The sequence below is a fragment of the Lynx canadensis genome, chromosome B3 (genome assembly GCF_007474595.2).
Source record: "Lynx canadensis isolate LIC74 chromosome B3, mLynCan4.pri.v2, whole genome shotgun sequence".
Lineage (NCBI taxonomy): Eukaryota > Metazoa > Chordata > Mammalia > Carnivora > Felidae > Lynx > Lynx canadensis.
In genome coordinates this window covers 47,660,785-47,682,753 of record NC_044308.2, presented here as the reverse complement: position 1 = coordinate 47,682,753, position 21,969 = coordinate 47,660,785, and the positions used below count along the sequence as shown (strand labels likewise).

Below are 21,969 nucleotides of genomic sequence, written 5' to 3'. Positions count from 1 at the left end.
CAGCCAAGAATACTCTATCCATCAAGGCTATCATTCAGAATGGAAGGAGAGATAGAGTTTCCTAGGTAAACAAAAACTAAAGCAGTTCGTGACCACTAACATGGCCCCACAGCCCTGCAAGAAATATTAAAGGGGACTCTTTGAGTGGAAAGGAAAGACCAAAAATGACAAAGGCAAGAAAGGAACAGAGAAAATCTCCAGAAACAATAACAAAACAAGTAATAAATCAGGACTAAATACACAGTTACCATAATTACTCTGAATGTAAATGGACAAAATCCTCCAATCAAAAGACATAGTGTGTCAGAATGGATAAACAAAACAAGACCCATCCATATGCTGCCTGTGAGACTCATTTTAGACCTAAAGACACCTGCAAATTTAAAGTGAGAGGATGGAGAAACACTTATCACACAAATGGATGTCAAAAGGAAGCTGGAGTAGCAATACTTATATTGGATGAACGAGACTTCAAAACAAAGACTTTAACAAATGATGAAGAAGACACTACATCATAATAAAGTGGACAATCCAAAAAGGAGATCTAACAATTGTAAATATTAATGCACCCAACATGGAAGCATCCAAATATATAAAACAATTAATAACAAACATAAAGGAACTAATTAATAATAATACAATAATAGTAGTAGACATAAACATCCCACTTACAACAATGGACAGTTCATGTAAGCAGAAAATCAACAAGGAAACAATGACTTTGAATGACACACTGGACCATATGGACTTAAGAGATATATTCCCAACATTGCATCCTAAAGCAGAATACACATTCTTTTCAAGTGCACATGGGCAATTCTCTAAAACAGATCACAGGCTAGATAACAAATCAGGCCTCAACAAGCACAAAAAGACTGAGATCATGTCATGCATATTTTCTGACCACAATGCTATGAAACTTGAAATCAACCACACGAAAAAATTTGGAAAGACCACAAATACATGGAAGTTAAACAACCTGTTACTAAACAACGAATGAGTCAACAAGGAAATCAAAGAAGAAATAAAAATAATACATGGGAAAAAATGAAAATGAAAACAATGGTCTAAAACCTTTGGGATGCAACAAAAGCTATGATAAGAGGGAAGTATATAGCAATAGAGACCTACCTTAAGAAGCAAAAATACCTCAAATAAACAAACTAATATTACACCTAAAGGAGTTAGAAAAAGAAGAATAAATAAAGCCTAAAGCCAACAGAAAGAAGGAAATAATAAAGATTAGAGCAGAAATGATAAACTAAAAAAATAATACAATACATCAATGAAACCAGGAGCCAGTTCTTTGAAAAAAAATCAATAAAATTGATAAACCTCTAGCCAGACTTATCAAAAAGAAAGGAGAAAGGATCCAAATAAGTAAAATCACAAATGAGAGAGGAGAAATAATAACCAACACCACAGAAATACAAACAATTATAAGAGAATATTATGAAAAACTATACGCCAACAAACTAGACAACCTGGAAGAAATGGGTAAAGTCCTAGAAACATATAAACTACTAAAACTGAAACAGGAAGAAATAGAAAACTTGAACAGAACAATAACCAGGAAAGAAGTTGAATCAGTAATCAAAAAATTCCCAACAAACAAAAGTTCAGGACTCAATGGCTTCAGAGGAGAATTCTACCAAACATTTAAAGAAGAGCTGATACCTACTGTGCTCAAACTATTCCAAAAAATGGGAAAGGAAGGAAAGCTTCCAAATCTATTGTATGAGGCCAGAATTACCCGGATAACAAATCCAGACAAAGACTCCACTAAAAAAGAGAGCTAAAGGCCAATACCCCGATAAACACAAATGCAAAAATTCTCAATAAAATACTAAAAAACTGAATCTAACAATACATTTAAAAACACATTCACCACAATCAAGGAGGATTTATTCCTGGATTGCAAGGTGGCTCAATATTTACAAATCAATCAATGTGATACATAATAATAATAATAATTATAAACATAATCATAATAAACTTCATATCAACATAATAAATTCCATATATGAAAAACACACAACTAATATCATACTGAACAGGGAAAAACTGAGCTTTTCCTCTATAGTCAGGAATAAGACAGGGATGTTCACTCTCACCATTACTATTTAACAGTACTGGAAATCCTACACTCAGCAGATGACAAAAGGAAATAAAAGGCATCCAAATTAGCGAAAAAAAATTCAACCTTTCTTTATTTGCAGATGACATGATACTCTATATAGAGTATCCATATAGAAAATATATACTCTATACTCTATATAGAAAATCCATAAGACTACACTAAAAAATTGCTAGAACTGATACATGAATTCAGTAAAATTTCAGGATTAATGTGCGAAAATCTGTTGCATTTCCTTTTTTTAGTGTTTATTAATTTATTAATTAATTAATTTATTTATTTATTTTGAGAGAGAGCATGCGAGTGGAGGAGGAGCAGAGAGAGAGAGGGAGAGAGAGAATCCCAAGCAGGCTCCATGCTGACAGTGGGAGCTCAATCCCACAAACCATGAGATCATGACCTGAGCTGAAATCAAGAGTCAGATGCTTAACCCACTGAGCCACCCAGGCACCGCACACAGAAATCTGATGTGTTTCTATACATAACAATGAAACAGCACAAGGAGAAATTAAGGAATCAATCCCATTTACAATTGCACCCAAAATAATAACATACCTAGAAATAAAACTAACCAAAGAGGTGAAAAACCTGTCCTCTGAAAACTATAAAATGCTGATTAAAGAAAATGAAGATGACAAAAACACAAGGAGAGACATTCCATGCTCATGGATTGGAAGAACAAATACTGTTAAAATGTCAATACTACCTAAAGCAATCTACACATTTAGTGCAATCTCTAATAAAATACCAACAGCATTTTTCACAGAGCTAGAACAAACAATCCTAAAATTTGAATGGAACCACAAAAGATGCTGAATAGCCAAAGCAATCCTAAAAAGAAAAGCAAAGCTGTAAGCATCACAATGCCAGATTTCCAGTTATATTATAAAGCTGTAGTGACCAAGACAATATGGTACTGGCACAAAAACAAACACATAGATCAATGGAATAGAACAGAGAAACCAGAAATGAACCCACAACTATATGGTTAATTACTCTTCAACAAAGCAGGAAAGAATAATCAATGGGAAAAAATCCCTTCAACAAATGGTGCTGGAAAAACTGGACAGCAACATGGAAAAAAATGAACCTGGACCACTTTCTTAAGAAACACCATAAACAAAAATAAATTCAAAATGGATGAAAGACTTTATGTGATACAGGAAAAAATAAAAATTCTCATGAACATAGGCAGTAACCTCTTTGACATCAGCCTCAGCAACTTCTTTCTAGATTGATTTCCTGAGGCAAGGGAAACAAAAGCAAAAATAAACTACTGGGACTTCATCAAAATAAAAATCTTCTGTACAGCTAAGGAAACAATCAACAAAACTAAAAGACAACCTACAGAATGGGAGAAGATATTTTCAAATGACATAGCCAATAAAGGGTTAGGATCGAAAATCTATAAAGAACTTATAAAACTTAACACCCAAAAAACAAATCACCCATTTCAAAAATGAGCAGAAGACAAGAATAAATATTTTTCCAAAGAAGACATACAGATGGCCAACAGACACATGAAAAGATGCTCAACCTCACTGATCATCAGGGAAATACAGAACAAAACTACAATGAGATATCACTGCATATCTGTCAGAATGGCTCAAATCAACAACACAAGAAATGAGGTGTTAGAGAAGATGTGGCTTGCACTATTGATGAAAATGCAAACTGGTGCAACTACTCTGGAAAACAGTGTGGAGGTTTCTCAAAAAGTTAAAAACAGAACTACCCTACCATCCAGCAAATGCACTGCTAGGTATTTACCAAAGAATACAAAATACTAATTCAAAGGGATACATGTACCCCAATCTTGAGATTGGGGTTATTATCTACATTATCTACAATAGCCAAATGTCCATCGGCTGATGAATGTTTAAAGAAGATGTAGTATTACTCAGCCATAAAAAAAGAATGAAATTCTTGTCATTTGCAATGGCATGGACAGAGCTAGAGAATATTATGCTAAGCGAAATAAGTCAGAGAAAGACAACACAATATGATTTCACTCATATATGGAATTTAGGAAACAAAAGAAATGAGCAAAATGAAAACGAAGAGATATGCAAACCAAGAAACAGACTCTTAACGACAGAGAACAAATTGATGGTTACCAGAAGGGAGGTGGAGGGGATGGGTAAAATAGGTGATGGGGAACAGGGAGTGAGTGCACTTGCTGTGATGATCACTGGTTGTGGTATGAAGTGTTGAATCAGTATATTGTACACCTGAAACTAATATTATACTATATGTTAACTAACGGGAATTTAAATAAAAACTTAGAAAAAAAAGGCATCTCTACCTGATTCTTCTTACTCCCTACCTACATTATAATGAAACTCCACTAACCCTCAAATTGGAGGGGAAGATTCATGGTATACATACAGTTACAGATCAATAGCAGTAGACTGTTGAGCATACAGAATACAAATAGTTGTGTAACAGAGGCTATGTTAGAAGCCACTAAATCATAATTCCAACTATAATCTAGTATAGGAAAGGAACTAACTTTCAAAGAGAAAATGTAAAACTACAGAATGAAAAAGAGTGATACCAGGAAAATATTATCTGGGCATGATAACACCATCTAATCAAAATCTTGAAGATTAATTCAGCCTATCCATCCTATCACAGGTGTACCTAAAATAAATACTTGCATCTATTCAAAGAACTATCCACATCACATTATACTTGAAAGACATACCTGGACCAAGATTGTTCTATGTAGCCTTCCATTCAATATGACTGCCTTTAACCCTGATGATGGCTTGCTGAATTTTTAGTATAAGGTTTTTTCTTTTAACAAAAAATAAATTTAAGAAATTTGGTTTATGTCTAAAAGGCTGGTTTCATTTGACACAGATGAAACAGGGCAATCAAAGGAAAGTAAGAGTTCAAAGATTTATTCTAGTCAAGTATGAATGTATCAGAAAAGAATCAGTAGATGACATGATGAAAATATGGATTCATATTCATATGGATTCATAAATTTTCTTCATGCCTCTACATACTGGAAAGAAGATGGGCAAACTCTGTTGTCCCCACGGCACAGAGACCAACTGTGGCTAGGGGATGGAAGAAAAAATTCCTAATCTCAAGACCCAGAACACAGCCATCTTAAGAGTGAGGCAAAACCAGAATACAGAACATCACCCCATGCCCCACCACCCACCTCCAGGCTAGCAAACACCAAATAACAAACAATAGCACTACTGCTGAAAAAAAGGCAACAGTGTAGAGAGAGAAAGACACACCCTCTAAGACTCAGTGTCACAAGGACTAAAGCTGAGTGTGAAACAAGGATATTGAGGGAAAAAACCTCCAGTGATATAACTCCCACCCTAAGCACAAAGAAATACCAGAGGAATTGAACCTGTAGTATGTTAAGGGTAACCATGGCAACAAGAAAGCTACAACCCAGTTCAACTCACTATTAAGTGAAACAAAATTCCATAGTAATGACTTAACATAAGAAAAGGTACACCTATTTTCAGATATATATACACTATTTATCTTAGTCCTAGATATAATTTCTTGCTTTTAACCAAACATGATATAACACCAAAAAAAAAGCAATGGGAAAAAATGGACTGTAAGGAGACAAAGCAATCAGTAGAACCAGACTTATAAATGACCCAGCTATTGGAACTATCAGACAGAAAATTTTAAATTACTATTATTAGTATGTTAAATCCTTTGGTAAAAAAGGAGGAAAACATGCATGACCAGAATGGGAATTTTAGCAGAGGGTCAGAAACTGCAAAAATCAATGCAAATGCTAGGAAAACAACAACTACAACAACAAATGACAGGGATGAAAAATACCTTTGATGAGCTCATCAGCAGACCTGATACACTGAAAAAGTGAATCAGTGAAACTGAATAAACGTCAATAGGTAGAAACTACCCACACTAAAACACAAAAAAAAGTGTGTGTGGGGTAGGGTGGAGACTAAAACAAGGCATCTAAGAACAGGGACAAACATCAAATGGTATAGTATTTAGGAAACTGAAGTAGAAGATACAGGACAGCTCAGAGGAAATTGAAACCCCAAAAGTAGAAGAAACAGGACAGCTCAGAGAACACCAATCAGGGTAAATGTCCCAAATAAAAAAACAACTAGATAAACATAAATAAACATATGTACGATCCAGAATAAGATACATCATGCTCAAACTGATGAGAACTATAGATAAAATAAAGATAAAATCTTAAGGACAACCAAAAAATTTATATATATATATATATATATATATATATATATATACACACACACACACACACACATATATATGCGTATATATACATATATATACACATATATACGCATATATATACATATATATACACATATATACGCATATATATACATATATATACACATATATACGCATATATATACATATATACACATATATACGCATATATACATATATATACACATAATGCATATATATACATATATATACACATATATATATACATATATAAATAAAAGATCAAAATTCAGTAAGACATTCTGTCAGAAAATATGTAAACCAAGAGATAATAAAATGATTCTACACTCACCAAAAAATATCTTTCAAAAATGAAAAATATAGATATTTTTAAATGAAAAAAGCACAGAAGAATTAATTACCAGTAGATCTGCAACATAAAATATATCAAAGGAAGTTGTTTATGCAAAAAGAATGTGATACTAGACAGAAACGGGGAGCTAACAAAGAAACAACGAGCATTGGGCATGGTAAAAACAGCGGTGAATATGAAACTTTTTTTTAGAATTTTTAACTGCTCTAAAAAAATAACTATCTAAAACAAAAACAGTAACACTGTACTTTGTCTTTATAACCTATATAAAAGTAAAATATATGGCAATAATAGAAAAAAAAGAACTCACAAACTATTAACATCAGGAATGAACAAGAGGATTATCACTGCAGACCTTACAGACATTAAAAGAATAAGGAAATAGTACAAACAACTCTACACAGATAAATTCAACATTAAAAACTACAACTACCAAAACTCACTCAAGAATAATCATATAATCAAAAAAATCCCATTTCTATGAAACTTATTTGTAGTTAAAAACGTTTCAAACTGAAGGAAACTTTCTGTGGTGTAAAAGAAAGCTGCTTGGAAGAAGGCGGCTAATTCTGTCTAGGTCTCACTAACTCTACAAGACAAGAAATGCTGTTCCAAACATAAATGCTGAACCTGCCTCACTTCATTACACTCAGAAGGAGACATGTAATATTTTGTAATATTAAAAATAATGACATCAAAAGAACAAGTACTTGAGCAAAACTATTTCTATACACATCCAGCAGACTGCCTAGTAAATAACATTTATATGATAATCCTGAGTGTTATATTAAGAGTACCAGTTTAAGATAGGTAAAACACATTTAATAAGTAGCTAAAACATAAAATACTTCTATTTTAAAAACTAGTTAAGTCTTTTAAAAAATCCCAGAAAATATAATCATCTGGAAAGATTAGTATTCCAAAGTGTCAAATCTTTGAGGTTTTACTGATTTCAGGATTTTTATATCATAAATTTATCTCCATTAACTCACTAGTTGAACTAAACAACAGGCAAGTGAAATATGTGATGCCTTTGTAAAAACAAAAACATCTTATTAGAGTTACATATTTTTATTATCTAAAGACAAACAAAAAACAAATCTCAAAATTTTTTTCCCTGATAATATGCCATATGCCAATAATTATTGATGTACACACAATGAATTGAAATGTCTGAAAAATTAAACCAATAATACTTTCAAATGTATAAACCTTTAAAGTACAAATAAAACAAAATTTACCTCAGACACAGGTTCTTGTTCCTTAGTGGGAGCTTCATTTTTTAATCTTGAAAACAAAATAAGTATTGAATATTTTATATTTACAATGGAAAAATATGAGACAGTTCTTTTTTGCATGTTTAAAATAATTAAAATGTAAATCTAAACTAAAGTAGATTTGTAAATGACTTCTATAAATGTTTTAAGGGAAAAATAAAATGCACAAAATAAACAGATTCAATAAATGTGCTAAATAAATTAATACATGTATTTCCTTCTTTTCTAAAGTTAAGAGCACTTATGAAATTTTCTCTATGTTAAATACAATTATAAATAAAGGACATAATACATTAGTAAAACAATTTCAAAAAAGGAATTACTTTTCATTTAAAAAATGAAAGCACATTTTATGCCTCATATATAAATATGCATGAGTATTTACTATTATAGGGCTTAAAAAGGGAGAAAAGAGAAAGAGAAATTTTATCTATTATGAAATTCAATGTAATGCTATTTTGATATCTATTATAATTAAAGTGGCAAACTCACAGAAATAATTTAGAATTCTGAAGGATATAGTCTCTTAAGAGCCTTCATAAGCATAGCTCAAATAGTAACTATAAATTTTTAAACTTGGCTTCTAGAAATAAAAAACTAATTGTAACTTATTACATTCAGAAAGGCATATACCATCTATAAAATCTTTTGAAATAATTTAATATAAAAGCTAGCTTTCCCAAAAGATCTTTTACAAACTGCTGATAACTCAATATTATTTGCTGATATTATATATTAAACTCAATTATAAACCATATAAGTTGAGTGCCTACCTGATCTAAAATGCCATTAATACATAGTAAGGTGAATTCATTATTTTATGAAGGCTTACAGTTATACCTAAAAGGTTAATACATTTAACATAAGCAACAGTTATACTGACTTAAATTTCATGTACACAAATGAAGACATATAATAGGATAGAAATGTCAAATATCCTAAAAGCTACTCTCATGGTTAGTGAAATACAGCTGGTGTACATACATCCTTTTCTTTCTCCATTCTCTGTAGTCAAACTGAAAAAAGTGGGTTGATAAAGGCTAATAATTTACTAGATATTAACAATAATTTGTGTAAAATTACTTATCTATATTTTAATTATTACATGAGATTGCAAACCATTGGAAATTGAGCATTTTTTTTGTTCTTTTACTATGTTAGTAGTGTATTACAATAATTTATAACTAATTTACTAAACAAATTTAAGCAAATAAAACTTGCAGAAATATTGACAAAATGCATAAATGTCAATCATTTTGGGAGTCAAAGATTTTGTAATTCCTGAAAGTGTTTAACTGTGAAAAACAATATTCATACAGATGAAATTTCAAGTGTTTAGTCTAACTTCATTGCTTTAATGATTTATACAGGAAAATGCTAGTCTTAAGAATAATATCTACAAAATAGTAAGAAAATATGAGACCTTAGTCTGAAGAAACAAAAAGTAAACATTAGACTAATGAAATTTTAAGTAAATTTGAATAGGAATGCCTGGGTGGCTCAGTTGGTTAAGTGTCTGACTCTCAATTTTGGCTCAGGTCATAATCACACCATTCATTAGAGTGAGTCCACGTTGCTTGGGATTCTCTCTTTTTCCCTCTGCCCCTCCCCCTTTAGCACACTCATGTGCATATACTCTCTCAAAAATAAATAAATTTTAAAAATCTTTAAAATAAATTTGTATATTACAACTGATTTTTATTTCTAAGCAGTTAATATTTTAAACTCAGTTTGAAAAGCCGTGCAACAAACTACTCACAAAGTAGTTTAAAAATATTTTATAAAAGAATTTTCCTTCTCAGCTTATTACTGAAATATTATCAAAGATCAACCTTACATTCTTACAAAAGAAACTTTACTATGCTTATCATTTTCACATATGGCTGTTCTAATGAACGATTTTATGCAACAATTAAAATGAAAGCCAATAAGCATGTGTTACTATTATTGCTGACATTTCATTTGGGGAAACTGGGTCCTCCTACTATCTCTGGAAGGTAGGTTAGTGACAGAGGTTTTTATTACGCTTCATTTTACTGGCTAAGAAACTAGTAAATGAGAACAAAGTAAGTTATTGAAATAATTAGCAGTAAGAGGTCTATGATCCCAATCTTATTTTAACTATACTGATATTCTGTTTATGGAACAGAATTATAATAACCAGCGAAATACTTAAGAAAATATTTAAAAAATTAGAAAAGCACACTATAAAAAATTTCAGTTACAAATTCATCACTAAAATGTACACTACATTTTTATAATTACAAAAGCATACTTTAAGATTAACAAATTAAAAAGATTAACAAATTTTAATGCAACTCATTAACATTTATTGGAAAAGAAAAAAATGTTCTTACCTGTAATTCTTATTCATTAAAGATACCTGCTGAAATAGTCATCATTTGAGATATTCAATTGCTTGGCAGAAGACAGTGAAATTTGCTAAGCTCAAAGTTCTGAGCTAAAGACCTGCTATTTAAGTTAATTACACTTTTCACCTGGGAATGTTGCAATAACTTTTTATAGAAAAATGTAGTACAGCATTTGAAACAAACACTAAGATTTCAGTGTAAAGAGAACAGAAAGACTGGTGATCAATTTCAACAATGATTAGAAATCAAGATTGCAAATAAGTTACTTTTCCTCTGTATGTGAACTTGCTGAAACAGATCTTTCTGATAAAGGACAATCCTTTCTCTCTAAAGGTTAAAGTAAACTAAATGTCACTTCTTGCATTTTTCTGCAGGTCACATAACTAATCCAAGGCTACATGTAAAATAAATATTTCAGGTCAATTACATTAGTGTGTTCTTTGCAGGTTTCATTCATACTATATACATAACCACGGGTTAAAGGGAAGAGCTATAAAGGGAAAAATGTTCAGATTCATTTCAGCCAGGCTACATTCTTTCCTTCTAATCACATTTAAAAGCCCCAAATTTCAATGCTGAGTTTTAAAATGTAATCTTCAATTTCAGAATATTTGTAAGCATATGAAAAAAGCTAAAAAGTTGTAAAAGCCAATAGTAAAATCAATCAGTTCTTAAGATCTTCCACTTAGACACTCATGATTGGATTTAAGATAGTAATCACCAGACTAATAAATTGTAGTAAAACATCTAGTCTACCATTTCTGATCATATGTTGTGGGAGATGTTAATAGATATGCAGAAAGGGTAACTGAGTTAAACATTTACTAGGTTGCACATGCATCAGGTACTGTGCTAAGAGTTCCAGTCCAAAGACACAGTCCCTCCTATCAAGGAATTCACCATCACCATAAAGGAAACATACAGAAGCAAATGCTTATGTACTGTTGAAAAAGAGACATCTATATGACGGAATGACTGTACAAAGGACTGAGCCACTATGAAGGGGAACATGCAAGGAAGCAATGAATATACTACAGTAAACCTGGTTTTGCAGCAAGAGCAAGGGTTAGCAAAGCAGGAGAAAGGGATTCAAGGCAATGCAAAAGAAAAGAAGTATGAAACAAGACAATGATACATGAACCTGAGTGGTCTCATAAGCCTGAAATGTAGAGAACAAAGGAGAGGGGTCAAAAACACAATTGAAGAACTAGCAAGGACAACTTCAGGAAAGATGTTGATTGCCTGGGTAAAGTGCTTATGTTAAGAACTTTATTTTCAGGCGAACAGGAAAGTATGATTAAATTTGTGCATCAGAAATGCAAAGGGTAGGGATGCCTGGATGGCTCAGAAGAGTGTCTGACTATTGATTTTGGCTCAGGTCATGATCTCGTGGTCGTGAGCTCAAGCCCCATGTGGGTGGGTCTCCATGCTGAGTGGAGAGCCTGCTTGGGATTCTCCCTGCCCCCCTCTCAAAATAAATACCCCCTCCTCTACTTTCTCCTTTACTATTAAAATACATAAACATTTTAAGAAAGAAAGAGAAAGGGTAGTATTAGGAGAAGATAGGTTCCACCCAGGAAGTCCAGAGAAGAGACAGTTAATGCCTGTTGCAAGTAAAGCAGTAGTGTCAATAAAGAAGAGGAAGGTTTAGGGAGACAACAAACAAAATAAAAACCAACAGAATATAAGTACCAACTTGATAAAGATAAATGAGTAGAGTAAATAGGACCACCTATATGTCTGCCTCAGTGGCAAGAGAATGGTAATACTATTAACCAAGAAAGGAAATTCAGGTGGAGAAACAACATATACTGTGGGGGGAAAATGAACTTGTGATGCCTGCAAAACATTCAGATGGAAATATTTACCACTCAGAACTGCTCAGGGTTATTTATTTCATCCTTGAAGAAAAATTCCAACCATCACTTCCAAACAGATAACCTCAGGGTCATCATCCAGAGCTTTACCCCACCCCCATTTTTATTAGTTTATTTCAATCAATCAACAATTCAATTCAGAAATATCACAGTGTATTAGAATTAGACTTGAGCCCTAAGAGATTGTACAACTGTCCCTGTCTTATAGATGAGAAAAATCTGAAGCCCAAAAATGCTAAATAAGTCTATTAAGCAATAGAACCGGGATTAAAAGTGGTGGCTCTACTTCAAATTTCCACTGCATTGCTTCACAGCCAATTCCTTTCCTGTGAATCAGGCTCCCTTATAATCATTCCAAGAAAAGTGAAAAAGCTTAACTTATCTCTCTGCCTCTGGATGTTTTCCACTCTTTTTTTTTTTTTTTTTAATTTTTTTTTTCAACGTTTATTTATTTGTGGGACAGAGAGAGACAGAGCATGAACGGGGGAGGGGCAGAGAGAGAGGGAGACACAGAATCGGAAACAGGCTCCAGGCTCTGAGCCATCAGCCCAGAGCCTGACGCGGGGCTCGAACTCACGGACCGCGAGATCGTGACCTGGCTGAAGTCGGACGCTCAACCGACTGCGCCACCCAGGCGCCCCGTGTTTTCCACTCTTAAATATGCTGAGTATCATTGCCAAATTAATCTTACTAATAGACCAATTTATGGCCATTGTTTGCTGAAATGTCCTATTGCCTACAGTACATCAATGCTACAAGTGTGTCAGTTGCTGCCTACCCTCCTGTGAAAACACACTGAAGCTCAGTCCCATGTAGCTCCACAGCCAATCAGAAACAAAGCAGGAATTACATGTGTAACCACAAGTACAACCAGAGAAGCAATAGCATACAGTGCTTATTACTTTGGTCTCTGAAGACAGACTGCCATAATTTAAATGGAGTCTCTCTACTTGAAAGCTATGTGACCTTGAGCAAATTATGTATCTGTACCTCAACTGTCTTACCCATAAAATTATCCATAAAATTGGCACATATCTCATTAATTTGTGAGAATTAAATGAGTCAATAAATACAAAAAAGAAGAGTGTCTGGCACATTACATGTGCTCAATAAATGTTAGTTATTATTAATGACATGGGTAGAGTTGGGAGTCAACCTTACTGTCCAGAATTTATTTGATGTACCACACAGGCTCGTAAAGCCTTTTACCACTTAAATATCCTTCATATTTTGAGATTTCCCTGCCATACTTCCCCCAACTCTTAAACACAATACATTAGATATTTATTTTGATTGCTGGTATACTCCTGTTAGGACCAGCCTTATTTGCTATCATATGAAATTATCTATCCACTTCTAAACACTTAGGTATGATCTAAAGTTAGGCAAGACAAGAGTAAAAAACCACTCTGTATGGATCGAAGAAAGAATTAACAAGAGACAGGAATCAAAAGAAACAAAATATTTGTGAAATTGTGAAGCAAAAAAATTAATAATAATAAGACCATTAGTGAAGGCAGAAGATTTTGATGCCAGACTAGGGCTCTATTTTGTCATTTTGTTGGCAATATTGAATTAAGTCTGGAATATTTAATTTATAATAAACAAGCACCATCAGGACCAGAAGACTGAAAAAACTAGTAACCTTAGAATCACTGGCAGAAGCTGGTACAGTTTGTCCTAAATGAAGGACTACACTAAAGTTTCATTTATCTTTTCATTTCACTGATTCTCACATCCTTCTCTGCTTACCGGGTATCAAAAATAGAGGTCCAAACTGCCAGGAACCACCATATTTTGACACATAGCTCCTACCTACTGACTTGTAATTACATAGTAGGGGCAAATATATTGTACCCACTTTGAAAAGGAGAAACCATTTTAGAATTGCTCAAGATTTGGTTTGACATATTAATGTCCATGGTAGGGGAGAGAAATCCAAGCGCATGAGCCCCCATTATCTCCATACCCAGTTACATTTCAACAGTTTAGAGAAGGTAACCACAAAAGACCCTGAAAAATCAAAGCAATCTTGAGAAAGAAGAACAAAACTGGAGGTATCAGAATTCCCAATTGCAAGATATACTACAAGGCTGTAGTAATCAAAATGGTATGGTACTGGCACAACACACATAAATCAATGGATCAGAAAAGGCAGACTAGAAATAACCCTTGCTTATATGGTCAATTAACCTATGACAGTGAACACTGGCAAAACTATACAATGGGGAAAAGACAGCCTCTTCAATAAATGGTGCTGGGAAAACTGGACAGCTACATGCAAAAGAATGAAACTGGACCATTTTCTTACACCATACACAAAAATAAACTCAAAATGGATTAAAGACCTAACTGTGAGACCCAAAACCATACAAAACTCATAAGAGAACACAGAGAGTAGTATCTCTGACATCGGCTGTTACAATGTTTTTCTGGATACGTCTCCCTTGGCAAGGGAAACAAAAGCAAAAATAAACAACTGGGACTATATTAAAATAAAAAGCTTTTGCACACCATACACAAAAATAAATTAAAAATGATGAAAGACCTAAATATGAGACAGGAAACAATCAAAATTCTAGAGGAAAACATAGGCAGCAAACTCTATGACCTCGGCCATAGCAACCCCTTACTAGACACATCTCTGGAGGCAAGCAAAACAAAAACAAAAATAAACTACTGGGACTTCATAAAGATAAAAAGCTTCTGCACAGCAACAGAAACAATCAACAAAACTAAAAGACAACCTATGGAATAGCAGAAGATATTTGCAAATGACATATCTGATAAAGGGTTAGTATCCAAAATCCATAAAGAATCAAACTCACAACTAAAAAATAAAGAATGCACTTAAGAAATGGGAAGACATAGACATTTTTCCAAAGAAGACTTCCAGATGGCTAACAGACACATGAAAAGATGCTCAACATCACTCATTATCAGGGAAATAGAAGTCAAAACCACAATGAGATACCACCTCACACATGTCAGCATGGCTGAAATTAACAACACGAGAAACAACAGATGTTGGCGAGGATGTGGAAAGGAGAACCTTCTTACAATGTTAGTGGGAATGCAAACTGGTACAGCCATCTGGAAAACAGCATGGAGTTTCCTCAAAAAGTTAAAAATAGAACTGTCCTACTGTCCAGCAATTGCACTACTAGGTATTTACCCAAAGGATACCAAAATACAGATTTGAAGGGGCACATGCACCCTGATGTTTATAGCAGCATTATCAGCAATAACCAAATTATAAAAGAGCCCAAAAGTCCATCGACTAATGAATAAAGAAGGTGTGTGTGTGTGTGTGTGTGTATACCATATTTTGATATACATATTTATGTAAATACATATATATATGGAATATTACTTAGCCCTCAAAATCTTGCCATTTGCAATGATGTGGATGGAGCTAGAGTGTATTATGCTAAGTGAAATAAGTCAGAGAAAGACAAATACCATATGATTTCACTCATATGGAACTTAAGAAACAAAAGAGATGAACATAGGGGAAGGGAGAAAAAAACAACAGAGAGAGGGAAGCAAACCATTAGAGACTTAACTATAGAGAACAAACTGAGGGTTGATGGATGGAAGTGGGTGGAGATGGGCTAATTAGGTGATGGGTATTAAGGAGGGCACTTGTTGGGATGAGCACTGGGTGTTATGTGTAAGGGACGAAATCACTAAAATTCTACACCTGAAACCAATTTTACCATATATGTTAACTAATTAAAATTTAAATAAAAACTTGAAATAAAAAAAATGCTTTTGGGGCACCTGGTGGCTCATTCACTTAAGTGGCCAACTCCTGACTTCAGCTCAGGTCATGATCTCACAGTTGATGAGATCAAGCCCCGCATCAGGATCTGCACTGACAGTACAGAGCCTGCTTGAGATTCTCTTTCTCCCTCTCCCTCTGCCTCTTCTAAGCTCATGCGTGCACTCTCTCTCTCAAAATAAATAAACTTAAAAAAAAAAGCTTTTCCACAGTGAAGGAAACCATCAACAAAACAATAAAGACAATGTACTGATTGAGAAAAAATATTTACAAATGATATATCTGACAAAAGGCTAATATCCAAAATATATAAGGAAGTTACACAACTCAACACAAACATTTCAATTAAAAAATGGGCAGACGACCTGAAAAGTTATTTTTCCAAAGCAGACATACAGATGCCCAACAGTCACATAAAAAGATGCTCAACATCATTCATCATCAGGGCAATGCAAATCAAAACCACAATGAAATCTTGCCATTTGCAAGATAGATAGAGCTAGAGTGTATTATGCTGAGTGAAATAAGTCAATTAGAGAAAGACAAATACCATAGGATTTAACTCATGTAGAATTTAAGAAACAAAATAGGTGAATATATTGGGGGGGGGGAGGAGAGAGGGAAACACACCACAAGAGACTCTTAATGATAGAGAACAAACTGAGAGTTGATGGAGAGAGATAGGTGGGAGATGGGATAGATGGATGATAGGTATTAAGGAGGGCATTTGTGATGCGCACTGGGTGTTGTATGTAAATGATAAATCACTAAATTCTACTCCTGAAACCAATATTGAAGTATTTTAACTAAAATTAAAACAACACAGTGAGAGATCACTTTAAATCCTGTCATAATGGCTAAAATCAAAAAGACAAGAAAGAACAAGGTGAGGATGTACAAAAAAAAGGGACCCTTGTGTACTGTTGGTGAGAATGTTAATAGCATGGCCACTGTGGAAAACAGTATGTAGGTTCCTCAAAACATTAAGAATAGAATTATCACATGACCCAATAATTCCACTACTGGGTATTTACCCAAAGAAAAGGAAAACAAGTTCTAAAAGATATATGCACCCCTTTGTTCATTGTGGCATAAATTTATATGGAAGCAAACCAAATATCTATCAATATATAAGTGTATAATGAAGAAGTTATATATGTACATATATATATAACTTGTACATATATGTACATACATGTGTATGTATATGTATGTATATATGTGTACACACACTGCAATATTATACAGCCACAAAGAAGGATGAAATTTTACCATTTATAACAACAAGGATAGACCTAAAGGGCATTACACTAAGTGAAATAAGTCAGATACAAAAAGACAAATACTGTATGATTTCACTCATATGTGGAATGTAAAAAACAAAACAAATGAATAAACAAGCAAAAAGCACAAAGAGACCTATAGAGAGAACAAACTGATAGTTGCTGGAGGTGAATGTGGTAGGGAATGGGGAAAATGTGGGAAGGGGAGTGGAGATCCTGGCTTCCAGTGATGGAATAAGTCATGGGAATAAAAGGTACAGCATAGAGAATATAGTCAATGGTATTACAATAGTGTTGTATGGTGACAGATGGTAGCTACACTTGTGGTGAGCGTAGCATTTATAGAGAAGTTGAATTACCATATGCTGTAACCTGAAACTAGTGGATTACTGTGTGTCAACTATATTCAAATTAAAAAAAAAAATTAGGGGACCCCGGGTGGCTCAGTTGGTGAAGCGTCTGACTCTTGATTTTGGCTCAGGTCATGATCTCACAATTTGTAGGATGCAGCCCCACATCGGGCTCTTTCTTCACTGACTGTGGAGCCCAATTGGATTCTCGCTCTCCCTCTCTCTTTGTCCCTTCCCCACTCATACTTTCTCTCTCTCTCTCAAAATAAATAAACTTAAAAAATACTTTTTTAGTTTAGAGAAGGAAATAAGCCCAAAATAAATTCCATATACCTCATAAATGAGATCAGTTTGCCTTTTTCCCACTAAATCAAATATATGAAGTGAAGACACTGACCATTTTGAATACTTAAGATTCTCTAACTTAGATAATGTGTTCAGAACAAATAATTTCTCCAAATAATTTCAGAATTTCACAAGAAAATAATGGAATGATTTCTTACATACTCTTCAATGGTCACAGTATTCAATGGAAGTAAACATTTTTACTTATTTTTTAAAAATTTTTTAAATGTTTTCATTTATTTTTGAGACAGAGAGAGACAGAGCACGAGCAGGAGAGGAGCAGAGAGAGAGGGAGACACAGAATCTGAAGCAGGCTCCAGGCTCTGAGCTGTATGCACAGAGCCCGATGTGGGGCTCGAACCCACAGATTGTCAGATCATGACCTGAGCTGAAGTTGGACGTTTAACTGATTGAGCCACCCAGGCACCCCAGAAGTAAACATTAAAGAAAGATAGTATTCCTAAACATAAAGCTTACTTTAAAAGGCTGCCATTCTGTTTCTAAAAGAGCTTACTTGCGGCTTACATTTATGAAGGATAATTAATGAGTTACTGGTATTGTTTAGAGTGGTATAATAGTGATACTTCTCTTTGGGAACAAGTCCAGATTCTCTGTTGGTATAGTATTTCACAAAAATCACATAATGTAATATATACATGGTATTACTGGTTTAACTGGTTATGAAATCAGTTTACTATGTGGCCCTGTGAAGATGTGGATTCAGTGTCTACAATTCTGATTGGCTTATTCTGTAATTACTCTGATGGCATGAACTATGCCTTATTCATGTTTCCATATCCAGCACTTGATACAGTGTCTTGCACACAGAAGGCAAGAAATCAATGTTTGGGTCAAGGAATATATGGGCGGGTTATTTATTTACATCATACTATTAAAGAGCCATGCAGTTACAATTGGTGTTAAGAATAAAACACAGTAGCCATTCTGAAATAAGACAGAGGAACTCAGTTTTAAGGAAAGTAAGTTTTCTGTTTTCATTTCTTCCTAGTACTCTTTTAAATTAGGAGTATTTAATAAAACATAATACAAATTATTTGTAAAATATTTTACACTCCTGCAATCTTCTAAACAATAGTATAAAGATTATTTTTAAATTTATTTCACAAATGAAACTGAAGTAAGTAACTTGAACATAAAGTTAATAAGAGAGAGGAGTCTTCAACTCCGGTGTTTAATGTACTTTGATTAAAACAAACTTAAAGGTAACTGAGACAACCAAATCAACTTCTAAAATCACTTTAAACAGTGGCTTTTAGTGCATTTGATTCAATCAATAAAGTAGACAACTGGTTAAGTAGCCTAGTTTTCTAAGTTTGAGGTTTTGTGGATTTACTATGGACTCATACTCCCAAGATGTGTTAGAGGGGAATATCTTTCTAACCTGAACTTGTTGTCAAGAAAATTAACCTTGCAAAAAACCTGAAAATTTACTTCTATTCTATGTTATAATTAATTCACCCAGATAGTATACTGGAGAAGACAGAGGAAGAAGAAAATGAAAATAAGGGAAAAACAAATAGAAAAGTACAATTCCATGATTGAATTACACCCTAACATTGTAAAGTTTTTAAAAAAATCATTTCAAAGGTCTACAAAAGGAACAGCAACTTTACTACTACTACCTGGCACAGTTATACATATCCATAAATCTAGTAATATCGAATAAGTAGCCAGGAAATGAATGCCTACTAATAATTTTAAAAGTTTTCTTTTAAAGGGGGATTCTATACGCTCAAAGGGAATGTTTTCTCCTCAACAGAGAAAGAGAGTTTTCTTTTTTTATTTTTTTAAATTTATTTTTGAGACAAAGAGAGACAGAGCATGAGTAGGGTAGGAAAAGAGAGAGAGGGAGACACAGAATCTGAAACAGGCTCCAGGCTCTGAGCTGTCAGCACAGAGCCCAACGCGGGGCTCAAACTCACGGACTGTGAGATCATGACCTGAGCTGAAGTCAAATGCTTAACCGACTGAGCCACCCAGGTGCCCCTATGTACGAGTTTTCAACAAGGGTGTTGTTTCATAGTCTCTAGACAAGAAAAGTAAGAACTATACTCAATCTGACATTAAAGAATTATATCAGATGCAACTGAAGCACTTCAATAAGATGCCATTCACCCAGAAGTTTGGAGGAAGGTACTGCAAGACCTTTGAACTACAAGCCGAAATTACGAATAACTACAGTGCAAATCGATTGCACTAAAACTCTCAATGATGAGAAGATGCCACTGACAGGTGGTTTCCAGGGTCTCCTGTCATCAGCAGTAGCAGTAATTACAGTATTAACAGCAGAAATAGCAGGAGCAGCTGGAGCAGTATCAGGAAGAGCCTTAACAGTAGTAGCAGTAGTAACAGCAGCAGCTGGAACAGCAATGGCAACAACATGCATTTATTAACTACTTTTTGTCAGGCCAATGCTAAATAATTTTAATTATTGAAGTTAATAATTTCAATTATTTAAGTTAATAACTTAACTAATTTAATTTTCATACATTATGTCGTTTTCTAACGACTCTGTAAGGAATTCTCACAGACTTTTCATTGATGAGGAAGCTGGGGCTCAACGAGCTGGTTAGATACACAACTAGCACTTAAGCCTAGGGCTGCCTTATTTCACAGCTGCACTCCTTTCACAATACCATACTTCACAGTGGGATGGAGACAGATATTTTTCCATGTGGAGGATTCCAAACAACAGGTTCCTACATTTCAATAAATGACAAAGGAAAGGAGATGCACAGTAGCTTCTCCAAGTTTGGAGATGAGAGCAAACTCAGGTAGTCAAATACCAAAATGATTAGAGTGGGGCTGCTGAAGGATCTCAAAATCAGAGAGATGGACTGAAAATATGAGATGAACCACAGTGCAATCAGCATAAGGCAGGATAATTAGGTGAAAAGACTATTCTTACTATTTATAAAATACAATTATGACTAAAGGGAACCTAGGAGCATTCACAGACATTCTCAAACAGCAGTTTGGTGAGCATCAGATACCAAAAATCTAATGGCATGACTACTATTTGCTTCAACAATAACTCTAATATATATATATATATATATATATATATATATATATATACACACTGGGTTAGGAAAAGAAAGTTAACAAAACTGATCTGTGAAAATGGTATGGGAAGCTTAGGTTGAAAATAGTAATCCTAATGAAGATTAAGAAAATGCAGGCAGAAATAAAATCATGAACAGTAGTAATATAACAACAATAGTAACACTGATAACTTTACACTTGTATAGCACTTCCTATGGACCAATTATTTTGTAAGAACTATATGCATAAACTGATTCATTTAATTCCCTCAACACCTTATAAGCAAGTACTGTTGTTATCTGCATTTTACAAATGAGGAATGGGGCACAGACAACTGGTAACCCACCCAAAGTCACACACACTGTAGTAAACAACAGGGTAGGAACTCCAAACGAGGCACTCAACTGTAGAGCTTGTGTTATTTAACTACTGTCCCCTTAGCAGTCTGAGAGGGTTTAATGTGGAGCTAGTATCAAAACTTTACATTGGAAGAAACTCCTTAACAGATAATCAGATAATAAAAGGCTGGAAATAGCCTCAAGAAAAGTAGGTAAGTGGGTATATTGATAAACTAAGCATAAGGAGAAGAAGCTACAAATAAATGAGAGATTCTTAAGGTTCTTAGTGTGAAATGAAAAGTAACCATACTCCTCCTCCTCCAAAAAAAAAAAAATTTGTTGCAGCTATAATCAGAGACAGAATAAGCTAATAACTGGTTGTCCCTGTTATGTATTTCTTCAATTTTATAAACATAATGGAAGATATGATTTTATTTAACTTCTAAAAACATGAAAATGTACATTGCTATCAAGTTATAAAGTCTAGAAAAATACATAAAAATGAATGAAATGTCTAGGAGTCCATCCTCGTTAACCCTACACAGC

General features: G+C 33.9%; 1 protein-coding gene across 5 annotated transcripts in view; it reads right to left on the bottom strand.

Annotated features, from left to right (window-relative positions):
• ZNF280D (zinc finger protein 280D) overlaps positions 1-21,969 on the bottom strand; it is a 143,334-nt gene that overhangs the window by 21,011 nt on the left and 100,354 nt on the right. For all 5 annotated transcript variants that reach the window (XM_030318109.1, XM_030318107.1, XM_030318111.1 and 2 more), the window contains one exon: positions 7,973-8,018. In XM_030318109.1, the coding sequence (XP_030173969.1) occupies positions 7,973-8,018 (46 nt within the window). The remainder of the gene's footprint in view (positions 1-7,972; positions 8,019-21,969) is intronic.